At 41.6% G+C, this 22,117-nt stretch overlaps 2 protein-coding genes across 3 annotated transcripts; both read left to right on the top strand.

Moving 5' to 3' along the window:
- The first annotated feature begins 5,232 nt into the window (after positions 1–5,232).
- LOC308119587 (discoidin domain-containing receptor 2-like) lies at positions 5,233–15,088 on the top strand. Its single transcript, XM_080479692.1, has 17 exons — positions 5,233–5,359; positions 6,060–6,166; positions 7,530–7,632; positions 7,976–8,213; positions 8,620–8,767; positions 9,138–9,240; positions 9,418–9,601; positions 10,057–10,297; positions 10,385–10,450; positions 10,805–10,941; positions 11,709–11,919; positions 12,000–12,223; positions 12,546–12,673; positions 12,762–12,980; positions 13,095–13,329; positions 13,928–14,077; positions 14,341–15,088. The coding sequence occupies exons 2-17, from the start codon at positions 6,082–6,084 to the stop codon at positions 14,473–14,475; spliced, it is 2,607 nt and encodes an 868-aa protein (XP_080335818.1). The 5' UTR covers positions 5,233–5,359; positions 6,060–6,081; the 3' UTR covers positions 14,476–15,088.
- A 900-nt stretch (positions 15,089–15,988) lies between these two features.
- LOC308123096 (3-keto-steroid reductase/17-beta-hydroxysteroid dehydrogenase 7-like) lies at positions 15,989–21,200 on the top strand. Of its 2 annotated transcripts, XM_080485366.1 has the most exons (10): positions 15,989–16,163; positions 16,880–17,083; positions 17,203–17,295; positions 17,392–17,506; positions 18,417–18,611; positions 18,738–18,842; positions 18,953–19,009; positions 19,097–19,195; positions 19,306–19,427; positions 20,185–21,200. In XM_080485366.1, the coding sequence occupies exons 1-10, from the start codon at positions 16,129–16,131 to the stop codon at positions 20,222–20,224; spliced, it is 1,065 nt and encodes a 354-aa protein (XP_080341492.1). In that variant the 5' UTR covers positions 15,989–16,128; the 3' UTR covers positions 20,225–21,200. The 2 variants fall into 2 exon arrangements, with proteins under 2 accessions (XP_080341492.1, XP_080341493.1); XM_080485367.1 differs by lacking the exon at positions 20,185–21,200 and having other exon boundaries at positions 16,001–16,257; positions 19,306–19,733.
- The last annotated feature ends 917 nt before the right edge of the window (positions 21,201–22,117 follow it).

Here is a 22,117-nt window from a genome sequence, read left to right on the forward strand (position 1 = left end):
TTTGGATTATCTGAGCTGGAGTTGTATGAGGTACTAATCGAGAATGTGTATTACATTTAGAAGATGGGGGGGGGGTTGTCATGCCTTCTTTTTGGTGAAGCAGCCTAAAGATGTCTAAGGACATGAAAACAGCGAGACACATTTCATCCACCTAAAATAAAACTGCCAACGAAAATCAATATCACTGTAAGTGCAGGCTATATTTAGGATGTCTTCATGGCTTTACGTTGTCATTCCTCCCTTCAAAGTCAGACTCGATGAGAAAAGAAAACGTTCATTCCATCTGAACAACTTTCTACTCTTCTGCTTCATTTCACAGGTTAGTTCATTTGTTCACTTTGGTCTCGTGACATCAGTTTCACACATTAATCAAACTATTCCATTGGAAGCAGCAGTAGATAAGAACTTCAGGGTCTGCACATTTAAAATATCTTGTTTTGTGGAGTCTATAGAAGAAAACAATGCAGTGGCTATTGTTTCCATTTTTAAAGACTTGTCTGACACCGATGTGAAATCATAAAAATATTATTTTTTTATATTAGGTGGGTGAAATGCTCGTTGTTTTCCAAGTTGTTCCCAGCGTCTGCCTTTTTCTCCACGCTGACGACATGCCAGCTTCACATTTCTGATCATATACAATGATGAGAATAAGTGCCTCATACAAATCCAATTGAAAAAAGATTATAAATTTTTTAGCTTATTTGCTAAAATCTCCACATCCATCCATCTTCTCCACCTGCTTTATCAAGAGAACTATTTGAAGCAACCATTTGTAGGTATCTATAAAAAAGAGCAATGAAGATCAACATTTTGATTTAACAGTAGGTATTCCACTTTCTTCTCACAATCCAGTGACATGCTTGTTATGTTCATTTGTGGTGGTAAAGTGTCTCTAGCGAAGAAGTAGGTGGTTGTCTTTGTGCGACTGGCACCTGTTTGTGGTTCAGCCTATCTTTTGAATTTCTGCCCCAGTTTGGATAAAGCAGGTGTAAAAGATGTGTTGGTGGATGGATTAGATATCCTTCAATTCCCGCAAACAAAACGTCTCCAACCGGAAATCAAATCAACTTGAAATACTGGTACAATAAGTATCTGTTTCTCGGCTTCATTGCAAGATGAACACTCCTAGAAAATAATATGTTGCAGTGCAGCTTTCTTTAAAAAATCTCCTCAGATGAAGCACTGTGTTGTTTCAGTTGTTTCTCTGTCTGTGAAAATCTACTGTCTCCTTCGTGTGTTACATTATTGTACTGTGTTTTATGATTGTTGTACCTTGTTGGTTCCCTGACTCTGGACGGCTCTCCAGGCTTATTACACTGTGCTTGTGTCTATTTATGGATTTGTGACACATTCAGCATGAACACTGTCATTCTTGTTGTTTTCTAATGAAGGTTTCAAAGATGGAAGACATCTTTGCCAAGTGTGTCCGTTAATGCTGACTCATTTAGTGCGAAAATCCAAATCTTGCTGCACTTGCTATGACACTCATCTGTAATCTGTATTCACTAAAGGGTTTTAAAGAAAAAGCATGTAACTTTTCTCATTTCAACAGATCGTGTGTGTGCATTGCAAAATATAATTTGCATGAATCCAATACTGTTTATACGACTGAGGAACATTTCATAACTGTATGAAACCTGTGCAGGTGCTGCTCGTTTCTGTATCCACCACTTAGTGTGAGCATTTTTTATTGGTGCCGTAGTGCGGCAGCGACAAACTGCTGTGTCACTGCTGCGCCACCCTTCCAAGGAATTGTTTGGGAAAGTTTTGAAGAAGATATTCAGGGAAAGATGGAGGCAAATAAGGGACATGTAGACTTGTTTCTTTCGGCGGCTGTCGCACCACCTCCAACCCGGCGCTTTGAATCCCTGGATTGGTCATGTGTTATTTGAGCTCCTGCCAAAATCAATCAATCTCTGCCTCACCTTCCTCCCCAAAGCTTGTCATCTCGTTCCATTTCTCTCACTGTCAATCTTTTAAATCTCCATCCAAGATCATGTCCGCTCATGAGAAGTGTGCTAAAAATGAAAACGCCCGGCTCCTTGTAGATCTAAATGGCCTTTCTCAAATGCCATGGTATGTCCAGTCCATTTGGTCTGACTTACAAATTGCTGAAATGTATCCAGGGCTGATTTGAATGCATCTGTAACATAATGATAAGCTTCGTGAGTTTGTGAGCTGACCTTTTCGCAGTGTTTTCCTCGTTAGTATTTATAACTGCTTGAGAAAATGAGCTGTGTGCATGCGGGGAGGTCTTTTGTGAAGGTGATGGCTCTCTATTATTGTTAGAGATCCGCCATCTGTGGTCATTAAACAGGGTGAGCTCCCATTAAGCACACCGCTCCTGTAGACGGCAGTGGCACGATGTGAGCAGATAAGCTGGAAAATATGAATAATATCAGCCATTACCCACCCACATCCAGCCACGCCGCCCTGCAGCTCCACGAGTGCAGCTGCTGCTGACACAGATAGTGGGCGGCCTCTAGGAGTTGTCCTCTACTTTCATTTGATCATAAAGAAAAATGATCATGTCACTCTGCTCTTCCCCCTCTTGTTTCTATTGCAGTAGCTTCCTTTGTTGTTCTCACATAAAATGCATCCAAAATACAAATGTTTGCATCTGATGCAGTCGTTTATTTGTGCCCAGTTTGTAATGTTTAGGGAGATGGACGGCGTGCCTGTGAGAGGGATGACGGTCCGTCCAGACTGAGAGAGTACAGCAGTGACTGGATGAATTAAAACGTTTTCATTCATTTCATGCTGACAGTGATGGTCTCCCAGGGAATGACTGCCCTTTGTGATCACCTCTCGTGTAGCACCACCAGCTGGTAACAAATATTAAAAGGAACCCATTCATTTTGAGAGTTCCTCAATGAAATGCTCAAGCTTCCAAAAACAAGGTCATTTAAAAAAAAAAAAAAAAACTGGAGCACAATTTTTTATTTATTGTTTTGTTTTTTGTTTTTTTAAATCAATTCACTCTAGCAATTTCCATTGGCCCCACACAATTGCAGTCTTTGCTGCTGTGGTATTGTGAGTAGAATGAAATACAATGCCTGTTATAGAAAGGCAGCTTCAGAATGAGCTGATAAAATCGCACACTTCACCTTTGAGACCGACATTGTCATTGTGGGCATGCCAAGGGTTTGCTCAATACGTCATTACAGCTTTAAAATGCGCCACCATAGTCGTGGACTATAAACACAGTAAAACATCAGTATTCATCCTCCATCTGCCTTCTCTGATCCTCGTCATATTCCTCATTATTCCAGTTAAACATGCCATCTGTCTGACGGATATCCGTGCTCTTGAGCAGACGTGAGTTGGCCAGAGTGTGCCACCAGTTTGTTTCTCCGTGCGTCATGTATCCATGGGTACCTGAGGCAGCAAGCAGCAGGAGAAAATCTTGTTCTGTCTCCGGCTCAGTTTCTGGATAATGGTTGAATCTCTGCCCCTGAGTTCAATCTTGATAATCAAGTGCTGAAATAAACTGTTTAACACCTGCTTGTTGAGCTTCGTCTCTGAAAACTGTCACAACATTAAACAGGACTGGGCCAACAAACTAACTTGACGCAAATATGTCACTCAGACATGTAAAGGATGCCAAAATCACCAGACTGTCTTTTCTTTTCTCTGGAAATGCTGCAATACTCTTGAAATAAATCCTGTTACTGTCTGCATGTTTGTAGGCCATCTCAATAATTTCTCAAGTAAAGGTTGAATCAGTCATTACACCTGAGTGTGTAGTATGTCACAGCAGCACTAAAATAACACATTACAATAAGTAATGATGAAGACCGGCCTAACTCAAGGAGCAATTTAAAGTTTGTTACTGAAATGTCAAAAGAATTAGTGCATCTGGAAATTGACTGTGTCGCGAATGATACAGCGTTACAAATGTCATTGTACAAATCAACTGCTAGTAGGTTTTAAGTAAAGAATAATGTGCAGTGAGATGAAAAGATATTGTCCCTAACATTTAATCCCCCAGCTACTTTTTAATAAACTAAGAAGAAGAGCTTCCAGTATGGAGGTGGGATCAGTTTCCCATGGAAGAGCATGACTGCCTTCAGGTATGGAGGTGTGCTGCCAGATCCTTGTCCTGCTTTCATCCTGATGACGACGGCCACGACGGGTCAGTGTAAATCTCACCTTTCAGTACCAACAGGTACAGTTCAGCCAGTATTTTAAATATCTATGGTATTAATATCAACTAAATATAGGTTGACTATGTAGCAAAGCAAAATGTCTTATAAATGAATACATCAGCAAATTCTGCCAGAATGCTGTAGTGTTTATATTAAATTCAGCTTAAATTGATGTATGCATTTAATCATCTTTTTCACCTGCAAATAGGTCAAACTTCCTCATGATCTGTTTCACTTAATTCATGACAACGCGTGCTAGTCATTTGTATTTATTGTTTTACTTCAAATACAGTAAGGGACACCAGATGTCCTGAAAATCCTTAAAATATGCTTTTTAGGAACAACAAGAGCTATGAAGTAAATGGAGGGCTCTGTGTAGGTGTGGCTTTAAATATAGTATTTCTTTCAGTTTCCTCATCTTAGCTGTCACAATTACCTGAGCTGCTTTTCTAACACAAAATAAGGTGAAATAACAATTTTCACATGTGCTAGATTCACACATTTGTTTCTTAACTGAGTGAATAAGGAAAGAAAACAACAACCATAACTCCCAAATGCGTGCAAAAGCTTTGCATGAAGAGCATTTCCATAGTCTGATGAGAACATTATTTATTTTATTGCCAGCTTGTCATTTGTGGTGTTATTAACCCAAGTAAACAAGCTCTTGTTTTCTCCCTGATTTTTTCTAATATACATTCAGCCCCAGAGTTGATTCATCTTGTTTGTATCCAGCTGATTTTTTTTCTTGCAAAAACAACATGACTGCCTGAGTAATTAGCAGGTTTTCCTCTAAAATGAACTCCAGTCTGTTTTTCTCAGTAGCTCTTGGCAGAAGCTGGCAGATCCCGCAGGTCTCAGCTGCCTCTGTGGGCCATAATTGAAACCATTCGTGGATCAGGTGGAATTCTGGGATGTTGGCCTCGCCTCAAAAAAATCCAGAAGCCTGTTATTTTCTCTGTTTCTTTGCTCCAGCCAGAGAGACTGTTACATCAGCCTTCATTTCCTCTCCCTCTCTCTCTCTCTCTCTCTCTCTCTCTCTCTATCTCTCTCTCTCTCTCCTGCCTCCTTACTCTCTCTCTTTTCCATTTCCAGAAAGTCCTCCCAAAGTGGAGGTCAACAACTCGTTGCCGCTGAATGTATCACCTCACAGTAGATGTGGAATATTCCTCCAGACACATGGCTTCATAAAACAGACAGAGGATCTTGCAAAGGTAAGTCAAATCCATATTTCTGTCACATGTGAACATCAATCCTTAGATCCATGTTGACGTGAAAAAAAAAGTTCAGGGTTGACATCTTGAAGTAGAATATGAGAGATGTTGTTCTGTACAAGGAGTTGTACAGTTTCCAGACTCGCTCAAGACACTTTTTTAAATGTGGTTTCATGTAATATTCAGCATGAGTAAAATCTGTTAATCCCTACACAAGGCAGAGGCATAAAACTACGCTGAACCCCTAAAATGTCAGAGTCCACACTATTTTAAAGACACTGGGTGCAGTGTCTGTGCAGCAGTACAAGGTGAAGCACTATATCGAAGCTGTAAATCAGCCAGGCTTTCACAGGCCTTATAAATAAGGAAAAATGCTGTGAGTGTAGCAGAGGAAAAAGCAGGACTTTGACTAACACGGGGATTTTTACACCATGTCCTGAAGGGTGATTGTGTTTTTCTTAATTATATTGCAATAGTTTTTATTATGTTTCCTCTGATGTCAATTATTTTGTTTATTTCATGTTGACATTTGACACAAAGTCTTTGAAAGTGTCACAATCGCTCAAAAATAATAAAGATCTAGAATCACTGCTAAGAGAAATTGCTTTCGATAAAAACTTCAATAAAACTCTCATTGGATTACCCTTATTAAAGGCTGTGCTGTTAATCTCCCCGCACTGATCCACAACCTTCCTTCCAGGTGTGCGGCTTGGTGAGACGAGATGAAGGTCACTGAGGTTAAAGTGATCACTCACCGCGTCTTCTTCGTCCTGCTGACTGCCTCTGTAAGATGTCAAGTCAACCCAGGTGGACATTTAGCTTTACATTTCCCACTGTAATCTTACCTCTCGTAGGCTCATTACCTTAATTGAGGACAATTTGGACACCGTGGCCATCACTGGGATGAATCCTTGAATCTTATCACAGCAGCTGTTTACCACATGAGGATCAGCAAAATACTTCAAAAGACAATACAAAAGATCTTCATTTAACAGTTTGAAGTGGCCAAGTGAGGAGTGTATATGAGGCAGACATGTGGATATGTTATAGTCAGGCTTAAAATAACTCTTCCTATTCCTGAGGGAGAAGAACGTTGACAAGATGGAGGGGCAGATGTGGGTGAGGTGGGTGGGCTCAGAATGCAGGAATATAGTGTGTTTGTGTGTGTGTGTGTGTGTGTGTGTGTGTGTGTGTGTGTGTGTGTGTGTGTGTGTGTGTGTGTGTGTGTGTGTGTGTGTGTGTGTGTGTGTGTGTGTGTGTGTGTGTGTGTGTGTGTGTGTGTGTGTGTGTGTGTGTGTGTGGTTTACCTATTGGTCAGAGAGCAAATACCCTCAGAACAAGCAGACCTTTCACAAGCACGGGGGCATTTGTGGAAAAAAAAAAGCGAGAAAATTTGTAAGTGTAGTTGAGTTGTAGGTAACACACACACACACACACACACACACACACACACACTTTCACATGCAGCTTCCCCAACTTTCTTGCTGTCAAAGGCATATGTGTCCGTCCATGTGTGAGTGTGCAGTAAAATTGTGACCCAAACAAAAATGTCAAACAGTGATCAGGTTGCAGTGGGTGAGATGCTCAATAGGCTGCACAGTGTCACTCATATATATATATATATATATATATATATATATATATATGCCCATCACAACATATATTGGCCATACCTCAACTCCTCTGTCACCGATGCTCGCTCATATGGGGTCATTGGTTTTTCTTGGTACGGTCACCATGAGATGACTGGGCTGTGATTTGACTGACATGGATAAAACTCAATTCAACTGAAATTCTAAAACATACCAGACCTAAAAACCCAGCAGACACCTTAGAAGAAGAAATAAGTTCCCCTCACGTGTCTCAGCTCAGCATCATAAAAAAGGCTGGAGTGCGACGAATGGGCAGCTCTGAGGCCACTCCCTTCTCATTTTGCTTAGACTGGCACCTACACAGTGATGCCTCTGTTTGGCTTCAGAGGCCTTGCAGGGCTGCAGGAAGGGGACCGCGGGGAAGGACAAGTCCTGACCACTTAACACTCAACACCTCAAGTCCTATGAATGCAGAAAGGATTTCTTCGAGAAATACAGCATGTTATGAGTGAATATATGTTTTCGAATAGTCATTATTTGCATAAAGTGTTTAGCAGTGATGCTTTGTGTGTCCATAGAAATATGTCGCTATCCTCTCGGAATGACCGGTGGACAAATTCAAGACGAAGACATCTCTGCTTCCAGTCAGTGGTCTGAATCCACCGCTGCAAGATTTGGAAGGCATGTTTTCCCTATTTTTCTTTTAATTTCTTTGAGAGAAGGTGCCTAACATTTGACAGTAGACGCCAAGCAAGATGTTGACTCTTTTTGCTTGTGTGAAACATAATTTCCCCCCTGGCAGTCAAACTAACTGCAGCTTTTGTTTTCAAACACAACCTCATGCACTGCAGCACAACCTCGACAGGCTAAACACTCCCTTGAACAGGAGTGTTTTGTGAAATAACTTCTTCTGCAAATGCTTTTGTCCCTGCTGCGTTTCACATTTCATGACAGCAGAATTAAATCCATCTCTCAAAAAAAGGTGGCGTGCAAGAACGTCTTCATTTGGCTGTTTTCCCCTCAGACTCGACTTTGACAACGGAGACGGCGACGGAGCCTGGTGTCCCAACATCATGTCAGAGCCAGACGGCCTGAAAGAGTACCTGCAGGTGGACCTGCGCTCGCTGCACTTCATCACTCTGGTGGGCACACAGGGCCGCCATGCTGATGGCATGGGGAAGGAGTATGCACAGCGATACAGGATCAAGTACAGCCGCGACGGCAGCAATTGGGTGGGCTGGCAGGACAGGAAGGAAAGGCAGGTGAGCATGTCTGCACATCATTGTTCTCACACGGCACCTACACACCTGATTGTGTTTGGTCCAACACATAATCACAGTATATCATTTGTCATTCAAATCTGATCATCTTAATGCTTTACAATGGGAAATGTATTTTTCACATTTAACACTTAACCACTTCTTTTTTTTCACACACAAAAAAAACCAGTCACAAATCATAGCATTTTAATAATATTATTATACAGATAAAACTTTATGCAAAGTCACAGGTTAAAATCTAGATTGTTAAGCAGCTTACAAAATGTATCACACCGAAGAACGTTTCTCTATTTCTTATGTCTACATGAGCATCATGGAGGACATCCTGGTGGGGGTTTGCTTTTCTTTTGTACGCTGTAAATCTTATTTTGTGCTTCTCCTCTGCCAGGTCATCGAGGGCAACCGGAACACGTACGATGTGGTCCTGAAGGACCTGGAGCCTCCCATCATTGCTCGTTTCATTCGCTTTCTGCCTGTGACAGACCACTCGCAATTTGTCTGTATGAGGGTGGAGCTCTACGGCTGTGAATGGCTGGGTCAGTCACTCCGGTTTCTTCTTTCCTTTTTCTAAAATTCAAAACAGAAGCAAATAATTTAGCATCATGGGATTTTTGTGTAATCATAGTATTATATAAGTAACTAGTCCTCATCCATCTTTTTTAATGAAATATATTGGAATATATTCTTTCTAAGGTATACATTTTCTTTAAGATATGAAGTTATTACAGATTTTTTTTGATTTAATCAAAAAAAAACTATTTAACAATATCATCATTCTACCATATTAACTGAATGTTTCACCTTTCATCACTTTAACTTTTTGAAATTATCTCTTTACAACTTCAAACACATTTTTTGCAAATCTATACAGGAAATAAATCAATCATTGTGACCTGTCTATTTCAGATGGCCTCATGTCTTATAGCGTCCCAGAAGGTCACCAAATGATCTACAGAGGCCTGGATGTCTTCTTTAATGACTCTGTGTATGACGGAGTCTCTGCAGACAGGTCTGTACATGCTGCTATACTTCAGAGAGAATATGTAAATGTCCTCATGTGAATACTGCAATCTTTTTCAAACCTCACTAAAGACCTGATTTTCCTTCTTTCACTTGCAACGGCTGGTATTAATTCACACACATTCTGGATTTCTGGTTGTAATTCATTCATCAATCCCTCCACCAGACTAACAAAGGGCCTTGGGCAGCTGTCAGATGGCACCTGGGGTCTGGATGATTTTCTCCACAGCCACATCTATGCCATGTGGCCTGGATACGACTATGTGGGATGGAGCAACAAGAGTTTCCCCAAAGGCTATGTGGAGATCTTCTTTGAGTTCGACCACGTCCGAAATTTCACCTCCATGAAAGTGAGTGCAGCCAAAACATTTACAAAGAGGAGCATTTTTGAAACCGCTGAGCTGACACTACGCAGGATGGAGCTGCTCAGCTGGGCAAGCACTCCCTGCTGTACACCTTGTTGAGATATAAGATGTAAAAGAGACATGGAGCTCTATAGTGGTAAAATGTCCTTGAAGTGTGAAAATCACATTTACTGTTCAATTATCCTATTTGCCTTGGATAAGTGCCGTGGCCAGAGATCAGAGATGAAAGATTGAATGTTTTTCCAGCCGCAGCAGTGAGATGGGTTTATTCATCACCACACCTGCCGCAGTTGCCTCCTTTTCCTTCAGGTCTTCAGCGTTTCCAGCATCTTTTAACAGAAAATGCACAATGCATGTTCTTTAAATGTGCAACAGAATAGCACTACATATGTTTTAGATATCTAATCATTGTGATACTGACTGGTGCCCTCCTCCCTCAGGTTCACTGCAGTAACATGTTCAGCCGCAGCGTGAAGATGTTCAGACAGGTCACCTGCTTCTTCCGGTCAGGATCAGACTGGGACGCCGATCCGGTGACGTTCAGGCCCGCTGAAGATCGCGTGAGCCAAGCCTCCCGATTTGTGGCCGTGCCCCTCGGGGACCGCACAGCCAGCACCGTCAAATGCCGTTTCCACTTTTCTGACCTTTGGATGCTGTTCAGCGAGGTGGCATTTCAGTCAGGTAACACAGACGTCAGGTGGAGGTGGCTCATTAGAGGATTTTCTTTGTCAATGCAGTCCTCACTAGCTTTTATTTGTTCATTGACAGGCTCAGCAGTATACAACACATCTCTGACCCCTCGCAAACATGGACACCCCAAAAACGCACTGCCAGGTTTGATCTCTCACGTGACTTCTTTGTTTTTTATTTCAAAGCCAAAATTGCAGAATTGAAAAAGGCTGGCAGCAGAGTGAATGATGGAAAGTCAAATCATGAGTGGAATCTTAGTACCGGAACATAAAGAATACTAAAGCTTTGCTACACAATAAATAATTTGTCACATATTATTCCCTCAGTGTGTGTCATAGGTTTCACTGAGATGTTTTGTGATATTGTTTAATTCAGAGGCACAAGCGATGCTCTGTGTGAAAGGTGTTTTCTGGTTCAACACTGCCCCCTGCTGACAGTATTATAAATTACTTACTAAATTACCTGAACTATGATTAATTTTAATCTGGTTTGTTTTAGGAGACGATCCCACTCATAAATTGGATGACAGCAATACAAGGATCTTGATTGGCTGCTTGGTGGCAATTATAGCCATCCTGTTTGCGATCATCGTCATCATTCTGTGGCGGCAGGTCTGGCAAAAAATGCTGGAGAAGGTAAAAATAACTTCTTTTTTTTTTCTAGGACGAGTCAACATTCGTTTTATTTCATGTCGAGGTATTGATTTGGTTTCAGTCTCTGTTTCTGTCACTGTACATGTGCAGAGCAGTTGTTGTAAAAGAGAACGAAACAGCTGATTAAATCTATATTTTGCATAAGCAGAGACACATGAAGAAATATAGTGAGAATTACTTCAGCTTTCTGAAAAAACAAAAAAAACAAGCATGAGGTGAAGGCAATTAAATGTGATTTCCTTCGAGGATATTCTTGAGGTCTGCAAGAGCTCGCGTCAGCTTGTCATTGATGTGCTCATGAGCTGCAGACTCAGTAGTAGCTGGCGAAACAGTGATGCTGGTGTCAAATTACATGCCTTTGCAAACAAATGCCTATGGTTTCTTTATGATGGAATAGTTAACGTTTTATCATGATAAGCACATTTTGGAGGGCAAGGGGGATCCCCAGTCAGGTGGAGATTTGTTTGATATCTCCATGTATATGGCCAGGAAACAGTCTCATGATACATATGTTGCATGAAATACACTATTGAAAGTTTGTTTGTTTGTTTTTTGTTTGTTTGTTTGTTTGTTTGTTTGTTTGTTTGTTTGTTTGTTTGTTTGTTTGTTTGTTTGTTTGTTTGTTTGTTTGTTTGTTTGTTTGTTTGTTTCAAAGTGCATCAATGATTTGCTACCACAACCTCCTAAATCATTCATATCTTGAATCTTGCTTCACAGCACATCTCACTTTCTGCTGTTTCTTGACTCAGGCGTCCCGTCGCATGCTGGACGATGAGCTCACAGCTCGTCTCGCGGTCCAGACCCAGGCCTTCTCCTCCCACCATTCTTCTCTGTCCAGCGACTGTGGCTCGACCTCCAACTCCACATATGAAAGGATCTTCCCCCTCTGTGCCGACTACCAGGAGCCCTCACGCCTCATTAGGAAACTGCCCGAATTCGCTCAGTCCACTGAGCATCTCGGTAAGGCGGCAAAAGAAAAACACCTATGAAGTCAGCTGGAGCCACATATCTTGTACTGTGTGTTTTATCTTCCACATCAGAACCAAGCACCTCGGGTAGAAGCCCTGCAGTCAGCGGGTCAGACGGGGCTCCTCACTATGCAGAGGCTGATATCATCAGCCTGCAGGAGTCCTCAGACAATAGCACCTACTCCATCACAGCTGTCAACATGAATTTCTTTACCAGCACTGATTCATCCATGAGAGAGTTTCCCAGACAAAAGCTTACTTTCAAGGAGAAACTGGGAGAGGGCCAGTTTGGAGAGGTATGTTCACCTTCTGCAGTTATTTGTTGGCATGGCTTCGTATGCTGGACTCTCTCTCTCCCTCTCTCTCTCTCTCTCTCTCTCTCTCTCTCTCTCTCTCTCTCTGCCAGCCATCATTATGTTGTAGCAATATGATGTAGAGCTGCCATTTATAAAATGCAGTGACAGAGGTCAGTGCTGGGTGGACACTGGAATGCGAAATGCAGTAACTGCATTACACACTGACAATGGGAAGGCAGCTAGAAGTATTGAACACGGCTAAACAGATGCCTCTAAATGGCTCCAAGAGGATAAGGGGCTGGAAATGTGCTTTTCTACACAGGTCCACTTGTGTGAGGCAGATGGCATGCAGGACTTTCTGGATGAGGATTTGTCCATAGAGGGAAATAATGAGTCACCTCTCCTTGTTGCTGTTAAAACCCTGCGGGAAGATGCGAACAAGAATGCAAGGTAAAAGTTACCAGAGAGTAAATGTTTAAAACCTTTGCCCTCGGGTCACTGTGGATTTTTGTAAATTACAAATCTTTATTAACTACAGGAACGACTTCCTGAAGGAGATTCGAATCATGTCCCGTCTGAGGGACCCCAACATTGTTCGTCTGCTGGCAGTGTGTGTGGACACTGATCCCCTGTGTATGATCACGGAGTACATGGAAAATGGAGATCTGAACCAGTTTCTGTGCAATCTCAGACTGAAAGAGGCAGCTGATGACAACAAGACAGACGAAGAGGAAAAAGATGGAGAGAGCATTGTTAGGTTTGTATTAAATTGTGAAAATGACTAAATAAACATTCCAGTGTGCCACCAAATTTAAAAGGACACCGCTAATAGTTTGTATTTTGCCTGTGCTGGGACTTTCTGTGATTTTAGTTACATCAAACTGATCAGCATGGCGGTGCAGATCGCGTCTGGTATGAAGTACTTGTCTTCTCTCAACTTTGTCCACCGTGACCTGGCAACCCGCAACTGCTTGGTTGGAAGAAACTACACCATAAAGATTGCAGATTTTGGCATGAGTCGGAATCTGTACAGAGGAGACTACTATCGGATCCAGGGCCGGGCCGTGCTGCCCATTCGCTGGATGTCATGGGAGAGCATCCTGCTGGTGAGTCTTCCAAGAAAACTGAATTACTTGCCGAGTCCACCTGAGCCTGACTATGTTCCTTTTAAATCAAAAATTAGACTTGTTTTATAAACATGAAATGGAAATTATTTGAAATTATTTGCACTTCAACAAATCAAAAGTTCTTTATTGAGCACTAAATTCTTCCCACACCGTCAGCAACTCTTTTTACACTTATGATTTTAAAATAACGTTTATTTCATAATCTTAATTAGTTTCCATCACACAGCAAGTTCAGTCATAAAAAGACTAAACTGATGACAGTTTTAACCTCCATGTATTTCTTTTTATAATGAATTCTTCTTAGAAAGGCATCCCCCTGACCCCCTACTGTCTTCTGCTGTGCTCCCCTTAACCGCTCTAGCACCCTTCAAAGGGAGGACCAGCCCAAACTTTGAGATCATCTCTACAAATTGTAGCCTTTAAGTATAGATTTTAATCTGAAAATTTGCCTTAAAATGTATCAGTTTTATCTGATTTAGTGAGTTATTTCTAACTAAAGATGAACATTACGGCGCATTAAGCCAGAGGTCCACTGAATGATGTATTTGGTTGCTTCGGTTGTCTTTTGCCCCTCCAGGGTAAGTTCACAATGGCCAGCGATGTGTGGGCATTCGGGGTGACTCTGTGGGAAATCCTGACTCTGTGTAAGGAGCAGCCATACTCCCAGCTTTCTGATGAGCAGGTCATCGAAAACACGGGCGAGTTCTTCAGAGACCATGGCAAACAGGTGAGAGTCACTCAGGTACAGGCTACATCACAGAGACAGGCCCTATATACCCTTACACCTTTGAGCAAACACTCAACAATATAATAACAAGCATGTGTTGTTTTCTGTTAAATATGAGAGGGACCCACTTCCAAAGCTACACGGGCACAGAGAGAACGTGCAAACCTTACATAGGAAGGCCCTGTGTGGTTTCCTGATCTTCCTCCTTTCAGGTGACTGTACTAACGTAGAAATCCTGCGCTCTGATTGATTTGTCCTCTCAGGTTTACCTGCCAAAGCCTCCCTGTTGTCCCGACAGAGTCTACGGTGAGCTCATGCTAAGCTGCTGGAGGAGAAACGCCAAGCAGAGGCCGAGCTTTCAGGAGATCCACATTCAGCTGATGGAGAGTCTGGCATAGCAGATGCCGCGTGTGATATCTGTCTGCCTCAAACGGTCTCGTTCACTTCAACCCGGAGAGGAACGGAACTGAAATTAATCTGGATTCAGAGACTTATTGATTAAAATATTTGCCGTTTTGCCAAAGTTAGCTTGTCACAGTGGTGTTATACATTACATAATGAAGTATGACAGTATACACTCAAACAGAGCCACATATTGTAGATACTATAATGCTGTTTAGCACTATTCAGAAAATGTATTCAAACCTCTATGTATTTATTTTATATTTCTTATGCTGTCTATTTATAGAGAACCAAGGTAACCTTTAGAAATAAGTTAAGCATTTGTGAATATTTTTTTATAACTTCTTTCAAATGTATAAGTAAATTTCTATTGCACATTTATTAAAGAATGACACTACTGTTGTTGTTTTTTATGTTTGTACTTTGTATTGTCATTTTAACAATGACGTGATGATGACTGCTTCCTGGATGAGAATGTGTTTTACTATAAGTTCACTTGTATAACTGATAAATGCAGAAATAAATCTAGTTGCTAAGTAGCAAAGCAAATATTTTTAAGCACATGTCAGACCAAAGATCCTCGGAAATAAACCAAAAATAATATATGATTTTGACTGTTGCATTCTTTTGTCTTCTTCTTCACCAAATGTACTGAGTGAATATCGTGGCCACAGACCTGGGGCGTGCCATTGAAGAGGTATAATCAATATATTTATTGATATTTCACAAATTTGCATAACACAAACAGTATGACTGACTTAATGACGGTCTTCTTTCATATTTGTTGTTTTTTGCTTGTATCAATGCTACCCAAACCAGAGTTGGTATCTTTCCCCTCAATCTGTCTTATAATATTCTGTCTTTCTGCGCCTTAAACTCCAATCGGAAATGCAGAAAGACGCCAACTCTTAGTATTGTTCTGCAAAGGTTTCTTCTTGTTAAAAGGGAGTTTTTCCTTTCCACCATCTCTTATTGTATTTGGCACTATATAAATACCATTACCATCAACTGTGTCTCATCTTAACTATGTGATTCCATACCTCATAGAATAAAGTAACAGTTGAGGCATGTGCACAAAACAAATAAACAAAGGTAAAGCTATTCATAGTTTATGAGCAAATTAGGACAATCCTGTGTGTGTGGGGGTTTCCTCCCGATTTCCTCCCAGAGTTCACAAACTTACATGTGAGGTTAATTGGTGTCACTAAATTATCCCTAGCTGTGAATATGAATGTGTGTGGTTGCCCAAAATCTATATTCAAATCTTTTTCTACTGCCATGTTAGGACTCCTGGACTATAATAAGTTGGACCTTTCTGCATTAAAGGTATTAAAACTGGCAACTCTGCTGCCGTTGTTTGATAGATAATTACTTCATATCTTTGCCTGTTGGTAAAGTATCTTTAATCAATGTGTGAGAGGGGTGCATTTTTAATCGCTTTTTATCCCTTTGGTCCCCGTGCGCTCTCCGTAGTGTGCGCTGATTGGCCAATGATATGTGCGCCCGGTCACACCACGCAGTGTTGTCTGAGCGTATAGGCTGAGCGTGTGTGTGTGTGACTCGGACCAGGGGCTGTACGTCTGTCACTTAAGATAGTTTAGATGAGTTCTTTCATTCATTCAGGTTTACGCTCTTTGCTCCGATAAAACATGGAGAGAGTTGTTGTCGTTACTGGCGCCAACAGGTGAGTTATTCACATTCAACGCTCAGTTTGTCTCGTTCTAGCATCTGTTGACTGCGACACCTCCTTTTGTAGACATCATGTGAAGACTTGACAGGTAATCCAACTGAAAACTTAACAACTACCACAGAGAGACGGATTTTTATCCGTTGAGCCAAACAGTATTGTGACTTAGGAAATGTGACATTTAACTACAAAATAACTGCTTGGTGGGTGTTTTTAAAGTTCTGGTTTCAGCTTTGTCATCGCTGTTGTAGAACAAAACAGTGAAGACACTGAAACCATCACAAAAACTGTTGTAAGCAAGTTTATTTTGAAAAAAAAAAAGCTGCTTTTGGAGAGCCTCCATCAACAAGAGGCCTGAGCTGATTTGCTCTCCATACTGCCACCCTGACTCCATCCATTCATTAACTACACCACTTTATCAAACTTGAAGTCATCCCAGCAGGTCGCCTGCCCATTGGACTGTGAGAGGAAATCTGTTTGCCTGCTGGACACACACACACACACACACACACACACACACACACACACACACACACACACACACACACACACACGCAAAGTCCTTTAGTTTGAACTAAATGATATGACAGTATTTCCTGCCCCAAATATCTTTTCTCCAATCTCTCTGTGTTGACAAATGACCTTCTGAAAGCTTTGGATTGAGTCGTCCTGATGGCTCCTGTGTTCGTCTGCCTCTCTCTGTCTGTCTGCAGCGGCATCGGCCTGGCTCTGTGTGAGCGGCTGCTCACTGAAGACGGCCGGCTCCGCCTGTGTCTGGCCTGCAGGAACATGCAGCGAGCCGAGGCTGCCCGCGCTGCCCTCCTGACCTCTCACCCCGACGCCGGCGTGGACCTGTTGCACCTGGACGTGGGCTCGGTGCAGTCGGTGCTCACTGCAGCTCAGGAGATCAAGACCAGGTGGGGGGGGGGCTTCCACACATATCGATTGATCGTTGACACGCTGGCATTGTGAGTTCATCGTCTTGATCTGAGCTCTACATTTAAACTTGATCCATCTGGTTTTCTGTTTTCTCCAGATACAGCAGAGTTGACTTTCTTTATCTAAACGCAGGGATTATGCCCAATCCACATGTGGATGTCGGAGCTTTTTTCAAGGGTCTGTTTTCCAGGTACATTTTGCAGTTGTCTCTCGGTTCACTGAGCTCAGACCAGCATGGCTGTCAATATCTCTGCCGCGGTGTAACCGTGCCCCTTCCCCACCGCAGGAACGTCATCAACATGTTTTCCACAGCAGAGGGTCTCCTGACTCAACAGGATCGCCTCAACGCAGACGGGCTGCAGGAAGTTTTTGCCACGAACCTCTTTGGCCATTTTGTCCTGGTACTACTCACAATACACACGTGTTTACACCTACACCTGAGAAAATGAATCACTCTTTCATTTGGCACATGCAGCCACACTGTGCATTTTCTGCTTTATGTTCATGTAAGATTACTGATGGCTATAACCTCAAACTTCACATTATCAAGACGATGCTTTTTTAAATCGGTTTCCCCTCGAGTTATTTGATGCTATGCGAATTATGTCTTTTGCACATTTCCACTCAGTCCTGCTTGTGTCTTTCCGCACATCATTGATTTAACTGTTGTTTTTTTTTCTCATCTCTGATCTCCCGTAACTTTTTCTACTCTTGTACTTGACTTTCTAACTCAAATACGATTTGATTGTTTTCCAAATATATGTTTTATGTTGTTTTCAAAAAGGGGAATTTCCATGTTTTTTTCATTACTTAGTCAAGGTATTAATGAAAGGAGAATATGTGGCTTCAGGTAAAAGGGATTCTCTCAGGACGAGGCATCAGCTTCATTTACATGAGCCATATTTATCATCCAGTCTTAACTCTCACTGTTCTTATCATTCCAAGTCACAATTTATATAAAATGTTGAAATTACCCATTACAGTAAAATATATACTAAACATCTTTTGGTGTGTTTTTTTGGGGGGTTTTTTCTCCATTGAAATTTCATAGAAGCAAAATAGCTCATGATCTCAAAAATAGACCATGTCACTGTACGAAAGAACGACTGACAAATCTCTTTAGTTTATCCTTCATGTTTGTCTAAAGACCAGATTAGTGTGTGATTCACTTTGTATTAGTATCGTATTGAAATGGTCTTGAGCTGTTGGAAATCATGAGGCTGCCATGATGGCAGGCAGAAGACGCTGAGATTAACTCCATGAAGATGTGTAAATGTTTTCACAGTGTTTCCCCATGTTCTTGTGTATCAGATCCGGGAGCTGGAGCCGCTGCTGTGTCAGACAGACCACTCGTCCCGGGTGGTGTGGACCTCGTCCAGTAACGCTCGCCGCTCTGCCTTCAGCATCGAGGACATTCAACACAGGAGTGGCTTGGAGCCATACAGCTCCTCCAAATACGCCTCAGATTTGCTGAGCCTGGCTCTGAACCGGCACAAGAACAGCCAGGTCGGTCTGTCACGACCGTGTTCGGTTAAAAACACCCAGACGTTTTAACTGTGAAGCATCTGCTCCCGTGTGCCACGCCGTCTCTGAAGAGTTGACCGTTCCTGGTATTTGTCCCTCCTCATTCAGGGTCTGTACTCCTCTGTGATTTGTCCCGGCCTGGTCATGACTAACTTGACCTACGGTATCCTCCCCTCCTTCTTCTGGACTCTCATCATGCCCGTCATGTATCTGGTGAGGGGTCATGACTTCACATCTTTATTGTAATCTTTGAAAGAAGAAGAAAAGAAAAAGCTTCTTTGTTGAACATCAGTAGTTCCATATATAACTGTTTCCTCTAACAGATCCGGATTTTCACCAACACTTTCACACTCACGCCGTACAACGGAGCCGAGGCACTGGTACGCTGGCAGATTGTACATGACAAGGCTTTAAATCGCTTGAGTTTGTCCGTAATCAATTCAAAATCACCATTTTGACTTTCACAGCACTGGCTGTTTCTCCAAAAGCCGGAGTGTCTGGATGCCCGAGCAAAGTATCACAGTTTGACGTCAGGACTTGGGAGAAACTACACTCAGCCTCGACAAGTAAGAGGCGGGAGTGCCGAGCACCAAAACAACTGACTTTTGCTCCAGTGGTTTTTCTGCGATAGGCTGCACAATGATTAATGTGTGACCGAGATGTTTCTGTGTTTCAGATGGACATTGATAGTGAAACAGGCGAGGCCCTCTTCTCCAAACTTCTGGATCTTGAGAAAGTAGTCCGACGGAGGCTGAGCGAGAAACCCGCCGAGAGTGAAGCTCATCAGAAGCCCCCACAGTGAGATTGAGTAGACCGGATTAGAAGAGCGTGTTTTCCTCTCTGAAAATCCACCAAAGTGCAATTTGAAGCCTCGATATTCTTCTTTAATTGTTGCTGGACTTTTCAACAGTCGATGTTTCTCATATCATGAACACAACCGTCTCTCCTGCCTCCGAAGGTCACAGCTTTGTTCTTTGTGTGTGAAACTATTGAATCCTCTGAAGTGGCTTCTTGTTTTTTCATGGTAATCTGCTTTACCTCTGCTTGGATTTTTAATGTACATACAGACAACATAATGGAAATAAATAGTTCATTATTCTAATCAGGAGTCTCAAACTTATTTTAGTTTAGTAGCCTGCTTGTCCAAGTGTGTCTGCGACCAAGTGACGGCCCAATAACCTTTTTATAGCGCAAGAACTTTAGATTTGTTTTAGTTTGTAGTGCAAAGAACGTAGTTTTCTAAGACTGTTTTTGCATTTATAATAATTGTTAAGCAAAACCTGAATAAGTTAAAAATTCCTTAGGAAAATATTTGATTTTGATGTTATGTATATTTTACGATGCTCACTATTACTCAGTATAGTTCAAATACTTGCAGCCGAAGTTTACTACTAACTAAAAAAGTTTGCGCATGTGTGTCATCTGCCTTTGGTCATTGTCAGCTGGGATCAGGTCCAGCACCTTACAATCTTGATTTGGAAAAAAATGGGGAGATTCTGTTGTAAATTTGTCCTCTCATGAAATACTTTTCAATTTTTTTTTTTTTTTGTTGCAGCTGGGATTCAACTCTTTCTGCATCCACATCCAGAACTTAACCCGGTGCACCACTCTTTAATTGTTCCTTTCTTGTTGGATTGTTGATAAAAACACCTGCATGCTGCTTTATGTTTCCTCTGTAACGGCGTTGATTAGCTGCTGGCTTGTAGTCGCTGTGGTCTGTTGAGGTCAGTGACTGACCAGCAGTGTTGAACAGATCATTTCACCACACGTCATCAATTATAGAGGACTGGTCTCAGTTTAAATAAATGAAAACCACGGAGGTTTGTAGCGGGCCGAGCGAATGAATAAATAAGTCAGGTGTCGGATGATTAAGATGGCTCACATAGGCAAGAGTATATTGTAAATCAACACTTCCTTCTCAAGATCGATTAAATGTAAAAGCCTTGTTAGGCTATTGTATATCAGGGATACGGTTTTGCAGCTGCTAAACCAATACGACGACTTTTTCTTTCACCGTTTGAGATTATCTATAAGAAAAGTTTTGTGTGATTTAAGTTGTTTTGGGTGAACATCTAGAAATTAGGTGCAGGAAATACAGCTCCTGCAACACTATTAATTAAATGCCACAGAGTCTACTCTGCCTACTTGCCAAATGAACGTAATGAGTAAAGTGCATCGTCATCAAATGTTTTCTGAGATGACAAAAATGTATAAATCATAAATTTTAAGAGGAAATATTTACGTTTTAACCAGGAATTATGTATTGTTGTATGCACTGACTGTTGGGTAGGATGTTTTTTTCTGAATTAATGTAGTCAAAATAGAAGTGAGGTCAGTTACCTCAACATTTAACTGCCCTGTCAATTTAATTTCATGAGCCGAAATCTGATGCCTTCAAGACATTTCAGAATGAGAATCTGTGAGGCTCCGGTGACTTTGCTGTTTGGCCATCAAAATCTACATATTTGATAACTGAAGGTGAATATGATTGTAACTTCATATTAATTCACAGCACATCAAATTCACAGCATATGAGAAATCTCACGCCAAATAAAAAGAAACGGACAAATGAACAGCATGAAAACACAATTAATGCCACAAAGCATTAAAACAGGGGGTGATGTTAAACTTTGTTTTATAATTGAATGGCTTGACAAACATTCTGTACTCAGGATTTACATACAGAGCAGCCAACCACATCACATGGTCAGAAGAACAACCTGGAGAATTTGGAGTTCTGACTCTAAATAGCCGACTAAACACAACAGAATCATAATAACCTTTTTTTTTTTAAATTACTTCTCTGCCCCATGAGATCACTAGTTTTTGAGTATTTGATATTGAGTGCAGTGATAGTCTCAATCAACGACATGCGTGGCCGAGCATACACGCTCTGACTGAACACGAACTCCTCTTGACCTGCGACGGCAGCTTTCGCAGAATACTTAAGGAGTTGATAAGTTTGCAGAAGGCAGAACTGTCAGATACGTTGCCGCCGGGGGTTTTCTCTGCATGCCCTCACTGCCCCTAACCACAATGTTTTCTGCTTTTTATAAACCAACAAATCCCACTAAATCCTGTGACATATGAAATGCATAACTGTTGCACATGCTGGTTGCCACAAAGTTTTTTTATTAGAAAGTTTTTGTATCCATGTAGAGCTCCTGCAACATCGGGTACAAACTGATCAGGGACATTGTGGTGCTCCAGTCTTATGCTCAAACGCAAAAGTCATCAGCAAACAGCCTCCATCCTGGTAGAAAGTACTCGGCTGTACTTCAAACCAAAGTGTTTATGAAGCATTTTTTTTGTGTGTGTGTGTGTGAATTTGCTATCTTATTTGAAAATAGTCAATATTTTTCTTTGTGGCCACAAACTCCCCAACCAAATGTGACACAGCGGAAAGCTTCCCACGCATGTGACATCCTCACAGAAATTAAAAGCCGGATTATAGAAAGGATGTGAAAGGCTCGGCATTACATAATGTA

Source organism: Lipophrys pholis, assembly GCF_963383615.2.
Source record: "Lipophrys pholis genome assembly, chromosome: 1".
Lineage (NCBI taxonomy): Eukaryota > Metazoa > Chordata > Actinopteri > Blenniiformes > Blenniidae > Lipophrys > Lipophrys pholis.